At 39.2% G+C, this 18,269-nt stretch overlaps 2 protein-coding genes across 5 annotated transcripts in view; one reads left to right on the forward strand and one right to left on the reverse strand.

Moving 5' to 3' along the window:
- The window catches only part of lmbrd1 (LMBR1 domain containing 1), a 53,658-nt gene extending 41,381 nt beyond the window's left edge, over positions 1–12,277 (forward strand). The window contains exons 15-16 of the mRNA XM_056435542.1: positions 10,663–10,754; positions 11,134–12,277. Of these exons, the coding sequence (XP_056291517.1) occupies positions 10,663–10,754; positions 11,134–11,244 (203 nt within the window). The 3' untranslated portion in view covers positions 11,245–12,277. The remainder of the gene's footprint in view (positions 1–10,662; positions 10,755–11,133) is intronic.
- A 4,300-nt stretch (positions 12,278–16,577) lies between these two features.
- The window catches only part of adgrb3 (adhesion G protein-coupled receptor B3), a 113,831-nt gene continuing 112,139 nt past the window's right edge, over positions 16,578–18,269 (reverse strand). For all 4 annotated transcript variants that reach the window (XM_056436102.1, XM_056436103.1, XM_056436100.1 and 1 more), the window contains one exon: positions 16,578–17,590. In XM_056436102.1, the coding sequence (XP_056292077.1) occupies positions 17,402–17,590 (189 nt within the window). In that variant the 3' untranslated portion in view covers positions 16,578–17,401. The remainder of the gene's footprint in view (positions 17,591–18,269) is intronic.

Below are 18,269 nucleotides of genomic sequence, written 5' to 3' on the forward strand. Positions count from 1 at the left end.
ATTATAATATGTTACTATTTCATTAAAGTAAAACGTACCTCCTACAGTACACAGAAGGAGGTTGTAATGTGTTTACAGTTTATTTCAGTCAGTTTCTCCATTACATCACCAAATTATCTTGTGTTTAGTCATAATAAAAATGCTGTAACTCAATCACACAGAAATGAGACCGACTGATTGTATACTGATTATTATTATTATCGTTGAAAGGAGATTATGTATTTGGCCGTATGTGTGTGCATCTCTGTCTAAATCTAATCTCTCATATTACTAGATCCATCAACATCATATTTTTTTGTGCTTATTTATGACTATATGCTCAAGAACTTCTCATGGTTGCAGTGATTCCTGTTTTTTTTAAAAAGTATATTATTGCCGACATATGTTGTTGACCAATTGTCTTTAGACAGCAAACGGGACTAAACCAGTGATATGCAGTATTGCTGCATGTAGCCAGTGGAGCCGACTACAAATATTAAAATGTGTTGTGTGAGACGTGTAAGTTAAAAACATGAAACATGATACCCTTGTAATATAGATGGGGTGATTGTGGTTTTAATTAATTCAGTCAAACATTGCAGCAGTGGTCGTTGCAGACACACTTGGCAAAGATCTTCACTCTACTGAGTTATACTGTATATATACACTGATAAAAAACTACAGAAATACATGTAGGATTCTCTGTTGAAAGAAAGAAATTAATTATGTATCTTGTCATGGTTGATAGATATGGAGACCTGAATGAGACCTTGCTTTAGATCAAATTAGAGTAAAACATTATTTTGGCTGCCTTTAAATTACATTTACTTAAGTTATGTAGGTTTCATTCAATTAATCCAGCAATGTTTTACTTGTGACAATTATGCCAACTTAAAGTAATTACATTAATCGACAATCCCCCATAATGCTCCTGTTTACATGATTATTCAGACAGAATTGTGGAAATGAATTGTCTTTTGTTGGTCCTGTGGGTTGTTGCTGCCTGGAAGCTGCATTGTATCTGACGAGAAGTTCAGGATCGCTGTAAAGGTTGAGCTGGAATTTAATAGAGTGAAATAAATTCAAATGTTTTCGCTGACACTCCAGTTCTACCTTAATGTGTAGAACCAGAAGTCATCTTTTTCCTAATCTGTGTTAATTGCTGAGGGCACATGTCAAAGGACGGTGTGATCTGTTCAGTTCACACTGTTATACTAAAGGAGTCGTGGTGCCAGAGTCACTGGGAAAATGACCAGTAATATTTCTGTTCGCTCTATTTTGGCCTTCTTGGAAATGGCTCCGGCTTTCATAACAGCCGTTGTACCACCCATGAGGAGGAGGAAGTGTCAAGCGGGGACAACACGTGTGACTCGGGGATTACAATCAGAAGCTTATCAGTTGATATGCTGGAGAAAGTAATGTGTGATCAATTTAATTTGGGTGGTCAGAGTGCAACTGTCTGACAGAAAGCAGCTGTTCCCCAAAGAACAGATGACATCATCGACCCTTAGTTTTTTTACTCACGCTAGTTGTTGGTCCGCCAACCACCTCACCTACATCTATCTCACTAATCTATAATGTTTGATCGTTTCTGCTCCGATGTTTTCTCGTGTCAGTACGAACAACTTAAACTGAAAGGTCTTGATGAATAGCCAAACCCAAAATGTAGGACAAAATCTATAGATGATCTGCTGACGGTAAAGGAAACATATTTGTTGTCATGGCATTTCCATTGTCCAGTAAGTGTATTTGGTACATTGTATTATTAATGGATACAGTACAATTCCATATATTAGAATGTGAACTGTACGTACACATACTGTACTCTATTATACCTATGTTTACCATCTCCAACCATGACGTTATTATGGAGACATCTGTTACATCATATATATTTGGGTATTTAAGTATTCTGTTTTTGACATTTTCCCAAAATATATAATCCAGAGACACAGGATTAAATCCGGCCTGTATGCTCTGTAAACATAGACATAGGGTTCTGCCTGCCACGTCTTCCACAGGATTTACTATTTCTTTTACTGTGGTATGAGCAAAAGATTTAAAAACATGGATAACAATTGATGTTAACATATCCTCTCAATTATTGCTGTGGATGTGAAAATTAAGAACGGGAACCCTTCGAGTGACCCTGGGTCCAACGACCGCTCCAGGCAAAAGAGGGTGCAAGTCAAACTGGTGACTGTTTGGCCGGTTGGTCACTGGATTGTAATGACACTAACATCTTGAGAAGCAGGTGCTTGGTGCCAAGCTCTCCATTATCTACTCGAAGGTCATTACCATGCCGTTCATTACTCATGTGGAGTATGTCCTCAAAGGGAAATGAATCCTCAGGAATAAGTTGCTATGGCCCCAGGAACCCTGCGCCTAGAAGTCGTCTTTGGTATGTGATTTAACACATGCAGGGTATTTATAAAAAATAAAGAATAATCTGAGTATCACCTCTGCTGAAGCGTTGATGGAAATTCTATTTTCTGGACCTCCGCACAGTGGTCATGCTGATTTCCTGAGTATTTTAAAGCCATTTACTTTTGCCTGAGAAAACATTTTTCTTTTAATTTTATGTCTATACTCATTGACACAAACTTGAACCCATACCATACAAAATCCAAGCATGGGCTTAGTCTATGCAGTCACTTTATTATACATTTATTTTAATGAGTAATTTTTTTAATGAATTCTCAACATTAGACGAGGCTGCTTTTTCAATTTATTCTTACCACCATGAAGCTCACGCTGCTCCTCGTGGTGGGCGAGTTGCTTTGATGATCAACTCTGACTTGCATCTACTTTACAGCTACCATCTGCCCTCGTCGGAAAATATCCTTTTATATGTTCTACGTACCACCTTCTTGGATATGATGAGCCACATTTTATGTTTTTGTTCTTTTTCTTTGTGGCTGACAATTGTCTAATAGTTAAGGATCTCAAATGCTAATGATCCATTAGGTCCACTTCAATAGGCCTTCATCTCACTCATTAATGCTTTTGACTGTTTTCACCATGACAATAGATTTATCTGTCGTCTTGTCCATTTCTAATGATCACTCCCTCACCAGAAAGATTATGTGTCTGTTGTTTATCGCCACTGTGTTAAAGCTTCCATCATCACATTTGCAACTCCCATTATTGGTTGCATTAGTTTCCCGGACCGTCGGCCCAATGATCTTCATGACATTCTGTGCACAGCACTCCTGACTCAATTTCTTCCCAAAATCAAAAGATTCTCTTGAGTCAGATTCTCTAATAAATCCTTTGCATCATGTCTACAGTAAATGCATATTTCGAATAGGAATTTTGTCAACAACCTTATTTCTTTTGGCATGGCAGCTTAAACAGTATTGCGGCGAGGAAAGTTTATCCCACATTTAATATCAATAAATCCAACTCAGTACCTCAATTTACCAATATATGCCCTCTCTATGCCCACCGTTTCTTGTTATTTCTCACCGTTAAGGTCGACACTTTTGGAGATAACATTATCAAATATTCAGGTGTAAGACCACTCAAGCCCATGTGCAAATATCATGCAGCTGAATTTTAAACATGAGCTACAGTCCAGTGTTTGCCTTATAAGACGTATCACAATATTTCTACTCTGAATCCCAGTGATGAAACTTCTCATACAGAGAAGTGTTTTCACACTATGGAGCACTGTCTGTTTCCTAGCAACTTGCCGGTTTCTACAGCATTGTTTTAAAGCGCTTCAGGGGAAAGATGGTCGTAATTGTATGTGTTGCCTCTGAGATGTCATATGCCCAAGCAATATTCAACAGGAGACTCCCTCAATCCCAACACAAATTAATAGTAATTTTCTTTGTATCAAGGGGATCATCATCAATTTGCATTACAATGGAATATGTCGATCAAAAGTTATTCTCTTAAAAGAAAAATGTCCATCTTGTAATCCACAGACACCTCTTACCTTTTAAAAGAAGGAACATATTGTTTCGAAGAATATACGTTTGCCTGGCATTATGCCAACAAACTTTCACTGAGAAAATAAATAAGACTACCCAAGTTTCCAGATTGGGTTTTCAAGAAGTCTAAGTAAATTGATAATCTTACCCTCTTACTTTTTCTTCCATAGAAAAGCTCTGATACAAAGCCCCGTACACGTTCTGACCGTCACTGAAGAGCAGACAAACATAGCGACTGGCTGGTAAACATCGGGGTGCATTCCGGAGATAAAGAGACAGATATTTCCCTCAGGAGCTGGTGGAGACTAAAAATATGGATAAAAGGAGAGTGAATATAACATGAATATCCATCAGGACACTCGAAACCCGACTCCAAATAATGGGCGGGTTGTTGACGAGTTGTGTGATTGTCTGATGTCTTGTGGTACAACTTCTACTGGACCGTTCATACCTGCAAACTTGTCACCTTTTGGCGAAATTCGCCGTTTTGAAATCAAAATAGGTCATCCACGTGAATAGTGTAGATCCGAAGAGTTTTTGTTTTGGGTAGGGGTGGGGGGGGAATTGGACGGCCGGCGTTTATGAGATTGGAGTGAGACACGGAGAATATGCGATGTGGTGATCTTCGCAATAAAACATCTTTGATGGGACGCGTCGAAGGAACAGGCTCCTGGAACAGAGTCATGGAACGGGAACAAACTCATAAACAAGTTCATGGAACAGAATTATGGAACAGAATCATGGAACAGAATCATGGAACAGGCTCAAAGCTCAGCAGAGCACACAAGTTAAAAAAAAGGAAGTTGATTCATGAATGACTTTAACCATATTATATATAATGATAATGTAAAGTTGTTATTACTATTATTAGGGCCCGATCACTGAATTATTCAGAGGACCTTTTTTCTTCAAATGTTTGTTATTATTATTTAGATTTGCGCTCAGAACAATCAAAAGACCATAGTTATAAAAGCTTTGAGGTGTCATCAAACAACGTGGATGTGGTGTGGAGACAAAAAGAAAAAAGTCACCTGCACCCCCCCCCCCCCCCCGTTGTCACCTTTTCCACCCCTCATGAGTTTGCAGGCATGACCGTTACAGATGTAGCATGTAAGAAATGACCTGAGTGAGGAAAGTAATTCAATGATAATAAAGGAGAAAAATAAGATCTCACACAATATAAAAAAGGATGGTAAAAGACATTGGAATGAAAGCGCTCTGTTGATGCAGAGAAAGAGAAAGCATATGGTATAAGAACATGAGTGCTTGCTTATAGATAGGCTTTCACAAGTGTGTGTGTGTGTGTGTGTGTGTGTGTGTGTGTGTGTGTGTGTGTGTGTGTGTGTGTGTGTGTGTGTGTGTGTGTGTGTGTGTGTGTGTGTGTGTGTGTGTGTGTGTGTGTGTGTGTGTGTGTGTGTGTGTGTGTGTGTGTGTGTATGCATGTGTTTGAATTCTGGGATAAAAGTTATACATTATGCATCATGCTACACAGGGCAGCACTCACTATGGTGAGTGAAGGTGAAATTACCTGCACACACTGCCCAGTGCTCTTATCGGAGAACGGTAATGATTTCAAGGTGAAGTGGGTCAGTGGTGTACATGATAATACATTTCGGCAGCCCACTGTTGTGAACCATCTGTAGGTCCCACCTGGAGCCCCGCCATTTACGTGAGCAGCTGAAGAGCTACAGATGGCTGAGGCACTGGAGGGAAAGAGAAGGGTCATGGGGGTGACGATGGACTTGCTTCTTTTATTATCTGTTGATCCTGGTGAAGTACAAGCAGATTGTTGGTACACCGTCAGAGCTGCCGTGGCTCCTCTCTAATTAATCTTTCATTTAGATGAAACCGTTGTTTTAAAACACTGCGAAGGGGGAAGCTTTTTGAAAAAGTTCACTTTAATGAATAAATTGTAAGCCACACGGAGGTATTGCCGTAGACCTTGAATGTCATGCAGCCTGGTATACGTGTCTGATAGTGCTGTTCATGGGGTTCAAGTCGGTGTGAAGAGCAGTGTAAGAAACAGTGTGATTGGAGCAGCTCAGCAGGGCGAACGCTGATGCTCCAGATGGCTCTCTCACATAGCCAGACAGTGCGTTTCGTCTTCACTTTGGCTTTGTGGATTTTCTGTTATCAGTCTGGTGATATATGTATTATTTTATTGCTCGTGGCTAAGCTAGTTTATATATGCAAGCCCTGTTTCTTTTTTCCTTTCCTTTCTTCCTGTGTTTTCACACACATAATTTGAGCACTGAAGAGAGACCCAGACACTGCACGCATATTATTAGTACTTTCCGCATTTGACGTCGCCAGCTTTCCCCATTCCTGCCAATACCTGTTCATGCGCATGAAGGGGAATGACTCAGCTGAAGAATCCTTCCATTATTCCTGCCGTCTATCCCAGACAGATCAATAGCAGCATCAAGTTCTGTTAAAAGCCAACACTCAAAGGCGTCACCGGCAAAAAGCACGGAGCTGCTCCACAGACTAAGAGAGCTGTTGGATTTTATAAGCAATAAACAACGTTTTGTTGGTTTGACGTGTTTACATTCGAGACCACAGAGCAGAGTTATTGAGCGGTTCTTGGTCACAACACACTGCAGAGTAGTCTCTACCAAGGCAAGTTTGAAAGGTTAAGAAAGCAGTGTCAAGTTCAACTATGTTCATTAAATGGGTGACGGCTGGATAACATTTAAATGTGTACTCCTTTCACTTCAGTTTTTTTGTTGTGGTGCAGTACATGAGTCAATTCAATTCAGTTTATTTGTATAGCCCAATTTCACAAATTACAAATTTGTCTCGGAGTGCTTTACAATCTGTACACATAGACATCCCTGCCCCAAAACCTCACATCGGACCAGGAAAAACTCCCAAATAACCCTTCAGGGGGAAAAAAGGGAAGAAACCTTGAGGAGAGCAACAGAGGAGGATCCCTCTCCAGGATGGACAGATGCAATAGATGTAATGTGTACAGAAGGACAGATTTAGAGTTAAAATACATTCAATGAATATGACAGTGTATGAACAGTTCATAAGCTCAATAAGTTGCTGCTTGATAAATGATCTCTCAGGGAAAGCTTTTCATATATTTTGCTCAACCAGAACATAACCATTGCTACTAATTCTGCGGTAATAATGAGAGAGCTCCACATTTTGAAGTTAGTATGTTTTAGATCTCATCGAGTGTTCGACAGTACAGCAAGTACTTTGGATGTCATGAATTTCATTTATAAATCATTTGAAAATTGCACTTGACTACTTAATCAGAGAATTGGGGTTACATGCATAACCCATAAACCCACGCTTTACTGTCTTCAACATTTGTCGGGGTCTTTTCGCGCGTCAAGCTCTTACCACTTGCTTTTTCAATGTGTAAGACAGGATATACATGATGCAAGGCTCCGTTAAATGTTACCTCATTCCAGTTTCATCAGCTGGTTAAGTCATATTCACATTGACAGCGACACGACTACTTTTTTCAGAGGACCGGTCGTCTTTTTCAGTTACATTGACACAATTGCCCGAGGCTCTGCTCCACGTAGTCAGTGGTGCGCTGGCCTTCTGGCACACCGGGACAAATCCCAGTGGGTCGCCCCATTGGTGGGCAAGTGGACTGTCAAAGAAATTCATAAAGCTTTTATTTTCCGTCTGAACCCTCTTTCTGTGAAAAATGTTTAAACCCTGTATTTATGCACGGTTGCAGATAATACTTTTTGTATAATTAGATTCCAGTGGTGGTAGGATTGCTTCCGACTCAATGGGCCAAACATTTTCGACAACTTCAGAACGTTGTAACGTCAAGAAATTCGAACTCTAGTGGAACAAAAGATGGATGTAATCATTTCCAAAATTCACAACATTCTGATACCGCTCCGTCTGTTGGAGGCTGTCCCGGTCAAACTTGAAGCTTGCATGCTCCCTGATCCAGTTTGTGACACTCGCAACACGTTTTAATCTAAAGAAATGTCTGCTCCAATCCATATTTGTTGATGTTTTAGGATTTCAAAAGCTTCAGATTGCTGTCCCGCTTGCCGCAGACAAAAGGAGGCACTTACCGGGGTTGTTGAGCAGCAATGTAACTGCGCCATAAATTACATCTATGTAACTACAATCGCATCATGGAATGCGGCGGACATTTGAAGCTACATTCAAAACCTTTTCATGACGGCCCTGCTGCCGTGTAATTAGCCTGGAAAAATTACAAAGAATGTGATTTGCATATTGCTTGGTGTACGGAGTGCATGTCGGCTCTTTGGTTGGTGCAGAGCCCGTTTTAACCCTCCTGTTACCTTTAGGGTCAATTTGACCCCATTCAATGTTTAATGTCGGTGTTCCTTGGGGTCAATTTGACCCGAGGCTGTTTATCACTGTGTCAAACATATAAGAAAAATCAACTTTTTAATATATTTAAAGGGCTATTTAGGTAGTCAACAAACAAACATAAAGTACCTCACACTTAAACTTGGGAAACAATATTAACAATAATAATTTTCTGGAGGTTTTCATTGCTGGGGTCAAATTGACCCCGAGGGTAAAATATGTTAGTAAATGTAAAGGTAACAGGAGGGTTAACACAGAGGAAGGACAAGAGCCGTTCTTAACAACGCCGGGCAATACTAATGTTTTTCTGCATGGTTGTCCTCACCACAGAGAAGTTACTTCTCATATTGCTCTTAAGACAAACATTTTGTTTCCTCTGTCTATTGTCCTTTCTTCACTCCTCCTTTACGATGATGCTTCTCTTAACTTCCAGCATCAGTCACTTTGTTAACCGGATCTATTTGTTCTTACTTTCTGTATTGATTCCGCCCGTCTTTCTTCCTTCAAGGGTTCATTTATAAATTAATTAGGGCTGTGAAACGATTAAAATTTTTAATCGGGTTAATCACAGGTTTTTGTGGATTAATCATGATTAATCACATATTACCGATATTCTCGGTATATTTTGTGAGAACATAGAGATTTATGACAAAAGACGGATATATACATTTATACATTCTTCTATACAATGGTGCTGCAACTCAGCAGTTATTTAGCAGTTTTCTTCCATATGGAACATTAATACATCTTCATCCTAAACAGAATGTTTAACCCTCCTGTTACCTTTCGGGTCAATTTGACCCCATTCAATGTTTAATGTCGGTGTTCTTTGTGGTCAATTTGACCCCAGGCTGTTTTTCACTGTCAAACATATAAGAAATATAAACTTTTATTTTTATTTAAAGGGCTATTTAGGTAGTCAACAAACAAACATAAAGTACCTCACACTTAAACTTGGGAAGCAATATTAATTCTAATAATTTTCTGGAGGTTTTAATTGCTGGGGTCAAATTGACCCCGAGGGTAAAATATGTTCGTAAATGTAAAGGTAACAGGAGGTTAAACAGAACATTTTTCTCTTGTTTGTCAACCATTAACTCCACCATGATACAATCTAAAGGCCTCTAGTCTTCCTCTAGCAGCTGCTGAGGCAAACTGACTGTGTGGGTTTTCTTCATGAACTGGGCCGTGATGAAAGGGACGGCGGGACACCGCTGCAAAGCTGAAACCTCACCAGCCCGGACAGGTGGACAGATTGACAAGTGATTTTTTTTTGCTCGGTCCCGATGCGCGCGCACGGAGCTCTGTGGCGCGCCAGACGGAGATCGATAAGTGTTAACGCAACGCGAAGAGACAGAAATGACATGCTGCTGTGGAGATACGATCAACAACAGACGTTTAGTTTAATAAAACATCAGAGACCTGCTCTAGAGAACATCTCACGGGCCGGACCAGTCTTTTTAATGTCATGCGATCTACCGACACTACGCCGCGATCGACTGGCAGGTCGCGATCGACGTGTTGAGACCCTGATCTACAGGAAGTAAAAGTCGTAACAAGGTTTCCGTAGGTGAACCTGCGGAAGGATCATTACGATGAACAGACCGTCTGCATGAGAGCGGACAGAGTTCAGATTGAAGTGGTGCATTGGAAGCTCATTTTGCAAGTGACTTTTTTTTCGTCCCGACGACCAACAACAGACGGATTGGAAGCTCATTCTGCGCATGCGTTAAATGCGTAAAAAAAAAAAAACTAGTTAAACCTGAAATTGGATTAACTGAGTTAACGCGTTATTTTTCACAGCACTAAAATTAATCAAACATTGGAGACGGTGGAGAATGACTTGGGATAGTGTGAATTATCAAACTTCTAATTAAAAACACTTACATTTTATAGGGGGATTGGACTCTTGGTGGAAGGTGAATAAATTGAAACGGTTTACTGTGACATTATTTCTTTTGCCGTTTTTACCCGAATGATTTATAGACACTAAACAAGTGTATATTGAAAGTAAATTTGACCATCTGTGATTTAAAGTTTTAACCTCAAATTCACTTTGCTACTCCGAAGTTTTTTGGCCGGATCCAAAGTTTCATTTCCAAAAGTGTCTGAGGAAGTGAACCTTGAGTTCAAACCAAATGACTCTTTGTTTGTTTTTTCATTTCCATTTCCAAACATAAGCGTCCTTCATTTTAAAATATAATAACGTATCTTAAATAATTTGATCTAGGCATCTGACTCTTGCAGAAACCTTGCACTAGAAATCACAAAATGGGTTGAAACAATTTGTCAAACGAATAGCCGAGGAGAGTAGCTTCCAAACACGTTCACCATTCAACCATCTGGGTTGGAAACAATACATCATATACTGTTATTGTATACATTACATTCTCAAATGTTCCTGTCTTTTCTCTGTCCCTTTCAGACCAGTGCACTGTGACAAGATCCTATCTTTTCCTCCACAAGTTCTGGTTCTTCAGCACCATCTATTACTTTGGTAACTGGGCCTTTATCGGGGTGAGTCCAAAGATGTAATGACATACCTCCAGGGCGATTATTATGCACAGTGAGAATTATAGTTGTATGTTCTTAAGAAAAAAAGAAGAAATGTGTTAATTTTTGATGAATAAAAAATATATCTTTTGAGCCTAACACCTATGGAACATGTTGTTCATTTTAAAGGCTCCATTTTGCTCGGGGGGGAAGAGGATGAGCGACGAAGAACATAATTTAATTCCTACTCAGAAAGCTGGAAAATGATTTTCCGAGACTGCACACAGCTAATCTCCTCAGCGAAATATTTAATAGCCTCTCTCCTTGTGCAGTTGATGCATTCTATCGATCAGATGGTCCTTATGAAATATTTCCTAATGTGTGCTTTGCTTATTGTTTTTAGGCTTTCCTCATTGGCCTGGTGGTGTCCTGCTGCAGAGGGAAGAAGTCTGTGATTGAAGGAGAGGTGGAGGCTGATGACTCCGACTTCAGTGATGATGAATATGTGCACTGAAAAGCAGTGATTGCTCGGACGGGTTTGTAGATTTTCCCACCATAATTTAAAAGGACTACAAAGTACAATTTGATGAACAAATAAATGAATGTCGGGAATCTGTCATCATTTATTTTATTAGTTTTAAGGAGTTATTGCAGTGGTGTCTTGTGCATTCCAGCCTTGTTAATGAGACCACCGAGACTGATATCTGATTTCTCAGTCAATATTATTGATGACTAAACCCTACCTTGAAGAAGAGGTTACTGAATGGCATCATGTAACGCTGGCTCTAATATACTATTTAAGATAAAAATGCTGGGAAGATATTAGAGCCTCTACAAACTGTTCTGCTTGCTCAAAAGCTAATGGGTATGACATAATAATTCTATGTGTTGACAGCAGTAATGTTTTCAAAGTTTATTTTGCTTATTTTGTCTTGGGTTATCCATTTGCCAAGACCATTATTTAATCGAACGTTACTGTACTTGCGTACCGACACTGGGTGTCACGTAAAGGCCCAAGTGCGGCTGACGTGTTTTCAAGGTTTCGGTAATTCTTGGTTTTAATTTTCAGGGTTCAACAGCGTTTTGCTATCTATCTTTGAAGAACATGATGCATCTAAACATGGAATAAATCAAATATGTATGTCGTTTTATTTAGTACTTCTCCTTTTTTGCTCTAGTTTATCTACAGTCATGTTTATTTTTATTTTCAGTGAATTTAGTGGTATAAAAATGAACACAAACTGTTCATTTAATCAATAAATTGACAGAAAGTTTTTAATTTGAAATCAAATATGTGTGCCTCATGAATGTCTAGCACGCTGATGGGTACACACTATTCTAACCCATTAAATTAGCCTCACTTCTGAATCTCAAGTTTAGTATTTTGCTTTGAAATGAAAGTCTGGCAGCAGGAAATAAGGTTACATAATGACGACGGGAGCTGCATCAGATGTGTTTGTGTTCACCTGTGATGGGTTGAAAAGAATGCAGTTGTGTTAATATTGAATGGTACTTGTATTTAAAGAAATAAAACCATTTTAAACGCACTCCTTATGTCTCCTCTAACTATTTTGACCCCTCCATACTCAATGAGTGGTATATATTGTATATAACATTTATAAATGTTCTATTAATAATAAAAATAATAATGGATTTAAATTTGTACGGCACTCTTCATCCAAGAATCTCAGTATTGTATTGTAGAACAGAGCATCTACCACATGTGTTACTGTTTGCAGGAATCAAAGTTGTTATGTTTATCACAAATTCGATTTTAATCACACAGTATCTATGTTAAACATTTTGATTGACCATAGATCTAATTATTTCTATAATACACATTGCACACATTATTAGTGCGTACTACATTCCACCTGTTATTTAATGTATTCAAAGCTTCAGGGTGAGTTGGTTCAGTTCTAATGTCTAATTGCTCCCGTTTGAGCGATACTTAGTTTTTTTTCCTCCATGAATCAAAACAATTCCTTGCACCACACTAACGGGGAACTTTATCTCAGCAGTTGTTGCAACTGTCGGCAACCCTTTTTCATTATTAGTCACATTGTGGTCTATAAAACATATTGACTTTATGGTCTTTTCTTCGGAAATATATTTATAATATTGCATTTGAAGATCAAGCATCCTAAAACTCAGAGTACTAAGGACATGTATCAAATGAAACCGACAGTTGAATACATCCTTCCTTGGATTAGCATATAACTACTCGGTGCACGCCTCGGTTGGATTTGCATGACATTTTTAGTGCGTGTCCAATTAGTGTTGTTACACAAACCTTGTCATAACTATTGTGCAAGCCTGCCTTGAGTTAAGTCATACAATAATAAACCAAATAAGCCTTGAGCTGAAAACATGGAGCCCAAGAACTAGAATGTGATCAACATGTCAGATCAGAGGATTTTTCCTATAATGCAACGTTTCCCGTCTTGCTGCTTATTCAATCATTTCCCTCCCTCTTGAAAGTCTGTTCGGGAACAATGAACACCTTTTCTGAATGAATGCAAGTATTTGGTTCAGGAAAATATCAATATGTTCGCAAGCAGCTGAAGTGTTGGTAAGATCATGAAGGGCCATACATATCAGATACATTATATATTTTTACACAATTTTAACACAATTGTATCACCACATTTGATCCTATTTACATTTTAAAAGTTTTTATGTAAAATAAAATGTTCTATTTACTGTAACATTTTTGTGTGTACACGTCATTGTGTGATTTTGTTCCAAGAAAGCAGGGGGAGTTCAGACTCAATTTGGTTACATCCCAGTTTGTATTATGCCTCACTACCCAGCTAATTATCTGTTAAACAATGGAAAATAATTATCTCCCCAGTATTTTATGTTATTATCTAATATTACAAATTGAGAAACAAAAAAAAGGAAGAAGCCGAACCAATAGACAACCCACTTTTTGGACTTCTGAAGGTTTTTAGTTTTTTTCTGAGACGGACCTTGTTTTCAAATGAGGCAGAGCTGATTGTCAGGAGTTCTGGTGATAGTAGCCTATAACCAGAAGAATTACACAACAGCACAGCCATTGTCAGGGACCTCTGCACCCATCATCCATCTTGCTGCTCCACAGGATGAAGGGCCGTAATAACGCATTATACAATGCGTAGGGAGAACTGCTGCTCTATCAAAGTGACATTTTTGTTAAACGTTTGCTTTCCATTTGCAGAGCAACTTTCCTTGAAAGTACAGTCCTACCTAGTGTTACAGTTAATTATACCTCAGATGTTCCCTGCTGTGTATATTTTTAACATAGGGTATAGTTAGCTAACTCACTGCAGTCCTTTTTTGCGATAGCTTATCAAAAAATATTTAGCTTTAGCTAAAATCACGATGTTGTGAATAATTTCCCCCTCCAGCTAATTAATGCTAATTAGCTTTGCTAGCAGCCGCTAATGTCAGCCCGCTCACCGCAGGTCTGACATTCTCATGCACAGCAGACTTGTTAACATTTTGACCACTTTTACCACCTGAGTGTCTATTATTTAGCACTTAAGACAAAGTTAAGTCACAGCGGCTTTTGACATTGGTTGTGTAACGTAATTATTTATTTTTTAAACATACCCTATAGCAGGGCTCTCAAGTGTCACGCATTGAGCGTGAGACTCACGCATTTCGGTCTTAAGTCACGCACTCCCGCCACACATCGTATTTCTCACGCTGAAAAAAACTCTCGGCTATTTAATGTTTTAATGTGCCGCAGCGCGCCAACATGAGCTGGCCGCGCTGCCCTCACCGTGGAGGAATTAAGCGCTCCCCTGGAGTTCTGCTGTGAGGAGCCACTTATCAGCCAATCATGATGGATATGTCACTCTTGCCTGTCTTCAAAACTTGAGAGCCCTGCCCTATAGCTAGGACTGTTGTGTAAAGCACTTCACCACTTTGTCTCTGTACTTATGTCCATTCTGTGATTTCTGGGCGGCCTCAAGTCTTTCCTCCAGGCTTCACCTCCTCTGACAGGCCCTTGATGGACCACGCGTTTGCCTTAGCCCTCAGTCATGCCTCCAGGGAGGAAGGTGACGCATGATCAATGTGATTATGTTGATTCAGTGTTTGCAGCCCGTAAGCAGGTTCACCTCTCTGCTCTCTGGGGCCTGTGGGGCCTGCCACTCATTCCCAAATGATGACTTGTCCACTAGGCTTGTCAACAAATCCCAGCTCACCAACAACTAAATAATACAGCTTTCCACTTACAGACACACAGGTTATTTTGTCCAACCTATGAATGGACACAGCGAAGTTTGTCGTGCTCAGTTGCTGGTGAGTCACTTTGTGCATTTGACAGTGACATAATTCAACCAGGAGAGCTGATGAAGAATTCTCATACACATGTATCGCTTTGAATCAGATTAGGTCATATAAACACATACATTATTTCCTGAGGCACTGAAACTAAATATTATTCCTTGGAGGAGGAGAAAGTCCGCCAGCCATGCATTTATTGAGAAAATGCTTAAGGTTTTGGGAAAGGAAATTAGTTTTGACAGCTGCACGACTGGTAAATAAAAGAAATGCATTTAATAGCATACGATGTGGTCATTCCTAATATGAACTTGGTTATTTTGGGATTGTATCTTGAAGTGTAAAGTACAGTCTCTTCTTGCACCTTGACAGTGTCTTCAAAGGTAAAAAGTAACATTGATGAATTCATGTAAAAAGATAACTTTATTTATGTAAGAATAACAGTAGTTACTAAATTGTGAAATTACTATTAATTGTATCTATAAATGTATATATATACATATATATATATTATATATACATACATATAATTATATATATCTATATTTATATGTATGTGTGTATGTATGTACATATATATATATTAATTTTGTGAAGATCATGCAGATATTTTACATGGTGTAAAGCTTTGTGTACAATCTGAGGTAAAAAATAAAAGCCAGCGTTTCCAAAGGCATTTCACTGTATTGGACGTAGACACATAATCTCTCACAGGCAGCTGTACTGTATATAATTAACCTAATTATGTCTGCTAGAGGAAATTGAAATGCACTGTAAATTCAGACACTAATGTCTAGACTAAGCTTACATGTAATCATGCTAATTCATCTTGGGTCGACGTGAGAGCACAACAGGGATTTTAATGTGTGCCTGTGTTTATTGTCTGCTTCCCCCCTTTTCCCTCTTGTCATCATTCTCCGCTGACGGTGCAGATCCAAGTCCTCCACCCTGGCTTCCTCTCCTCCTGCTGGGTGGACCACTGCTGCCCAGAGAGAGAGAGAGAGAGGTAGAGAGGGGAGGGGGGGACGACTCCCACCGATGCTCTCATTACCCAAGTGTCAGCCGTACCGTCGACCACCAGGCGGGACAAACAAACTTTTCCCCAAAGCCCTCTCACCCACTTCCCGTGTGTGCGCTGTCTGGCTCCGTCTGCCCAGGAAAAAGTGATCTTATCAGTGAACCTTCTGGAGGCTCACAAACCTGTTTGGAGTTGAATGATTCCTCTCCCAATTCAGAAGTCAGGTACGGGGGTGGATTTATGAGGTGATTCAGGAAACTTTACTATACTTCACCTTCAGCTAAAGGGAGGGTTTAAATCATAAAGGGAATGACTAATCTGAAATAAAAATCATCACAGGGGACAGTATTTGAGGTACTGGAGAGAACTTTTTGGATAATCCAGTCTGTAAAAACTTGAGACAAGGTTGGATGTTATAGTCCAATCAAATGTTTCCATTAATGTAATAGATGTATTTTTATATAAGTCACACGCCCATCATTTGATTTTCTATATTTAATTCAGTAATGAATTCCACAATAACAAACCACATAAACTTAACACAACCACTGAAGCAGTACGAACATATTTCCTCTTTTATTTACATTCCTTTTCAAATGTTAACATTTTTCGCTATAACTTTTGATCAGGTTGGCATTTGTTCTCATTAAAATAAATTGGCACAAGTAAAACATATGTAGACAAAAGTTTATTTACACCATACAACATTTTGTTTTTAAATATTTTATACAGAGCTGCAGATGAGAGAGCTTGCTGGGATCCTTCAAGCAGATTCTGCAGTATTAAAGTTGTGAAATATATTATTTATATAAAAGTGAGTATTATCTTTATTGCATTTAAAGCAATGAAGAATGTAGCTTGACAAACATTCATTTTAATATGACAGAACAAATCCTCATTGCCTTCCATGTTTTATATTATAAAGTAAAAAGTGTAGTAATGGCCAAACCGACTTATAAACTTTTTAAAAACCTGCATAAATATATACATTGTGCTCCCGGGTCTAGTTTTATGAAATCAAAACTAGACCCAATGAAGCTAGGGCGACATGGCATGTCATTTGCTTTGTGAGGAGTAATCTTGAGAGATTACCTTTTTTAGCCAATTCCTCAACAGATAATTTGAAACACATGATGGTAAATATTGTACACCAGGCTGCCCCACACTAAGTACACGAGTGAGAATACAAAAAGTAACACTGATGTTTTTTTACTTATTTTCCTTTTTCTCTGTCTTCAGTCCTTAAATTGTATTGGCACATATTGTCCCTGCCACACACGTATTATCCAGATAGGTATGCCAAGGCTGTTAGAAAAGTCTGTTGCTTCATTCAGTGCAAAATACATCTCTTTCTCCTCCTTTTCTGTTTGCATTTTGTCCTTTAGACCTCTGTTTGGAAGTCTCCTTCCTGGACGTCTAAGGGTAAGTTGACACACTTTTCCCACTCTGCAGGCGTCATCTCCAGCGAGTCCTTGGTGTCAGATTGTAGTACATTCATAGTGGCGTAATTCTGGTACTCACAGGCTGGATTGTAGCTCTCCCATGGGTTCTTGTTTGGCATTGCCTTGTCCTGTGAACATGGCCAGTGGGATGTGACATTAGTGGCATGACATCCTCTGCAGCTAAACTGTTATTTTTCCAACAAAAAAAAGGACGTTTCCAGTCAAGTTCATTCAAAGGGACATTGTATGAATTCCTACCCATTGCTCATTGAAAATAATGGATTAATGCCTTGGAAAGCATTAAATAACAAAGGATAATGATCGTGTATTAAATGGGACCATACTTATCATGGAGTCATGACAGAGTTGTGTTTTCCTCAAGCTCAGAAAATGGTGCACTGTATTGGCTTCATGTGTGAGCCATTCATCTGAATGTGCTCCCATTGACAGTCCCAAATGTGCTACTGCAAGTCAGGGAGAAAAGCTGCTCCCACTAATGTCTGCAGCCAGCTCTGCACTCATTTGGGGAAAAAAGAATAGGGGGAATGTACTGGAGTTATGGTTTTCTATACAAAAAAACTTGGACTGGTAACTAAGCAACGGGCTTCAAATAAGATTGTGCTGTCAGGGTGATTGAAATGTGAGTGAAAAAAAGGATAACATGCAGCCAAAAGGATGCTGCTTGGCTGACATTGACAATAGTCTGGTTGTGTTTGGTCACCAGCCTCATGTATATTTGTTGCATTCGATACAAAAACATTGCTACTTGTCTGAAAGAGACAGAAAGGTTGACACCCCCATTGTCTA

This window comes from Pseudoliparis swirei, chromosome 17, assembly GCF_029220125.1.
Source record: "Pseudoliparis swirei isolate HS2019 ecotype Mariana Trench chromosome 17, NWPU_hadal_v1, whole genome shotgun sequence".
In the NCBI taxonomy this organism is placed as follows: domain Eukaryota; kingdom Metazoa; phylum Chordata; class Actinopteri; order Perciformes; family Liparidae; genus Pseudoliparis; species Pseudoliparis swirei.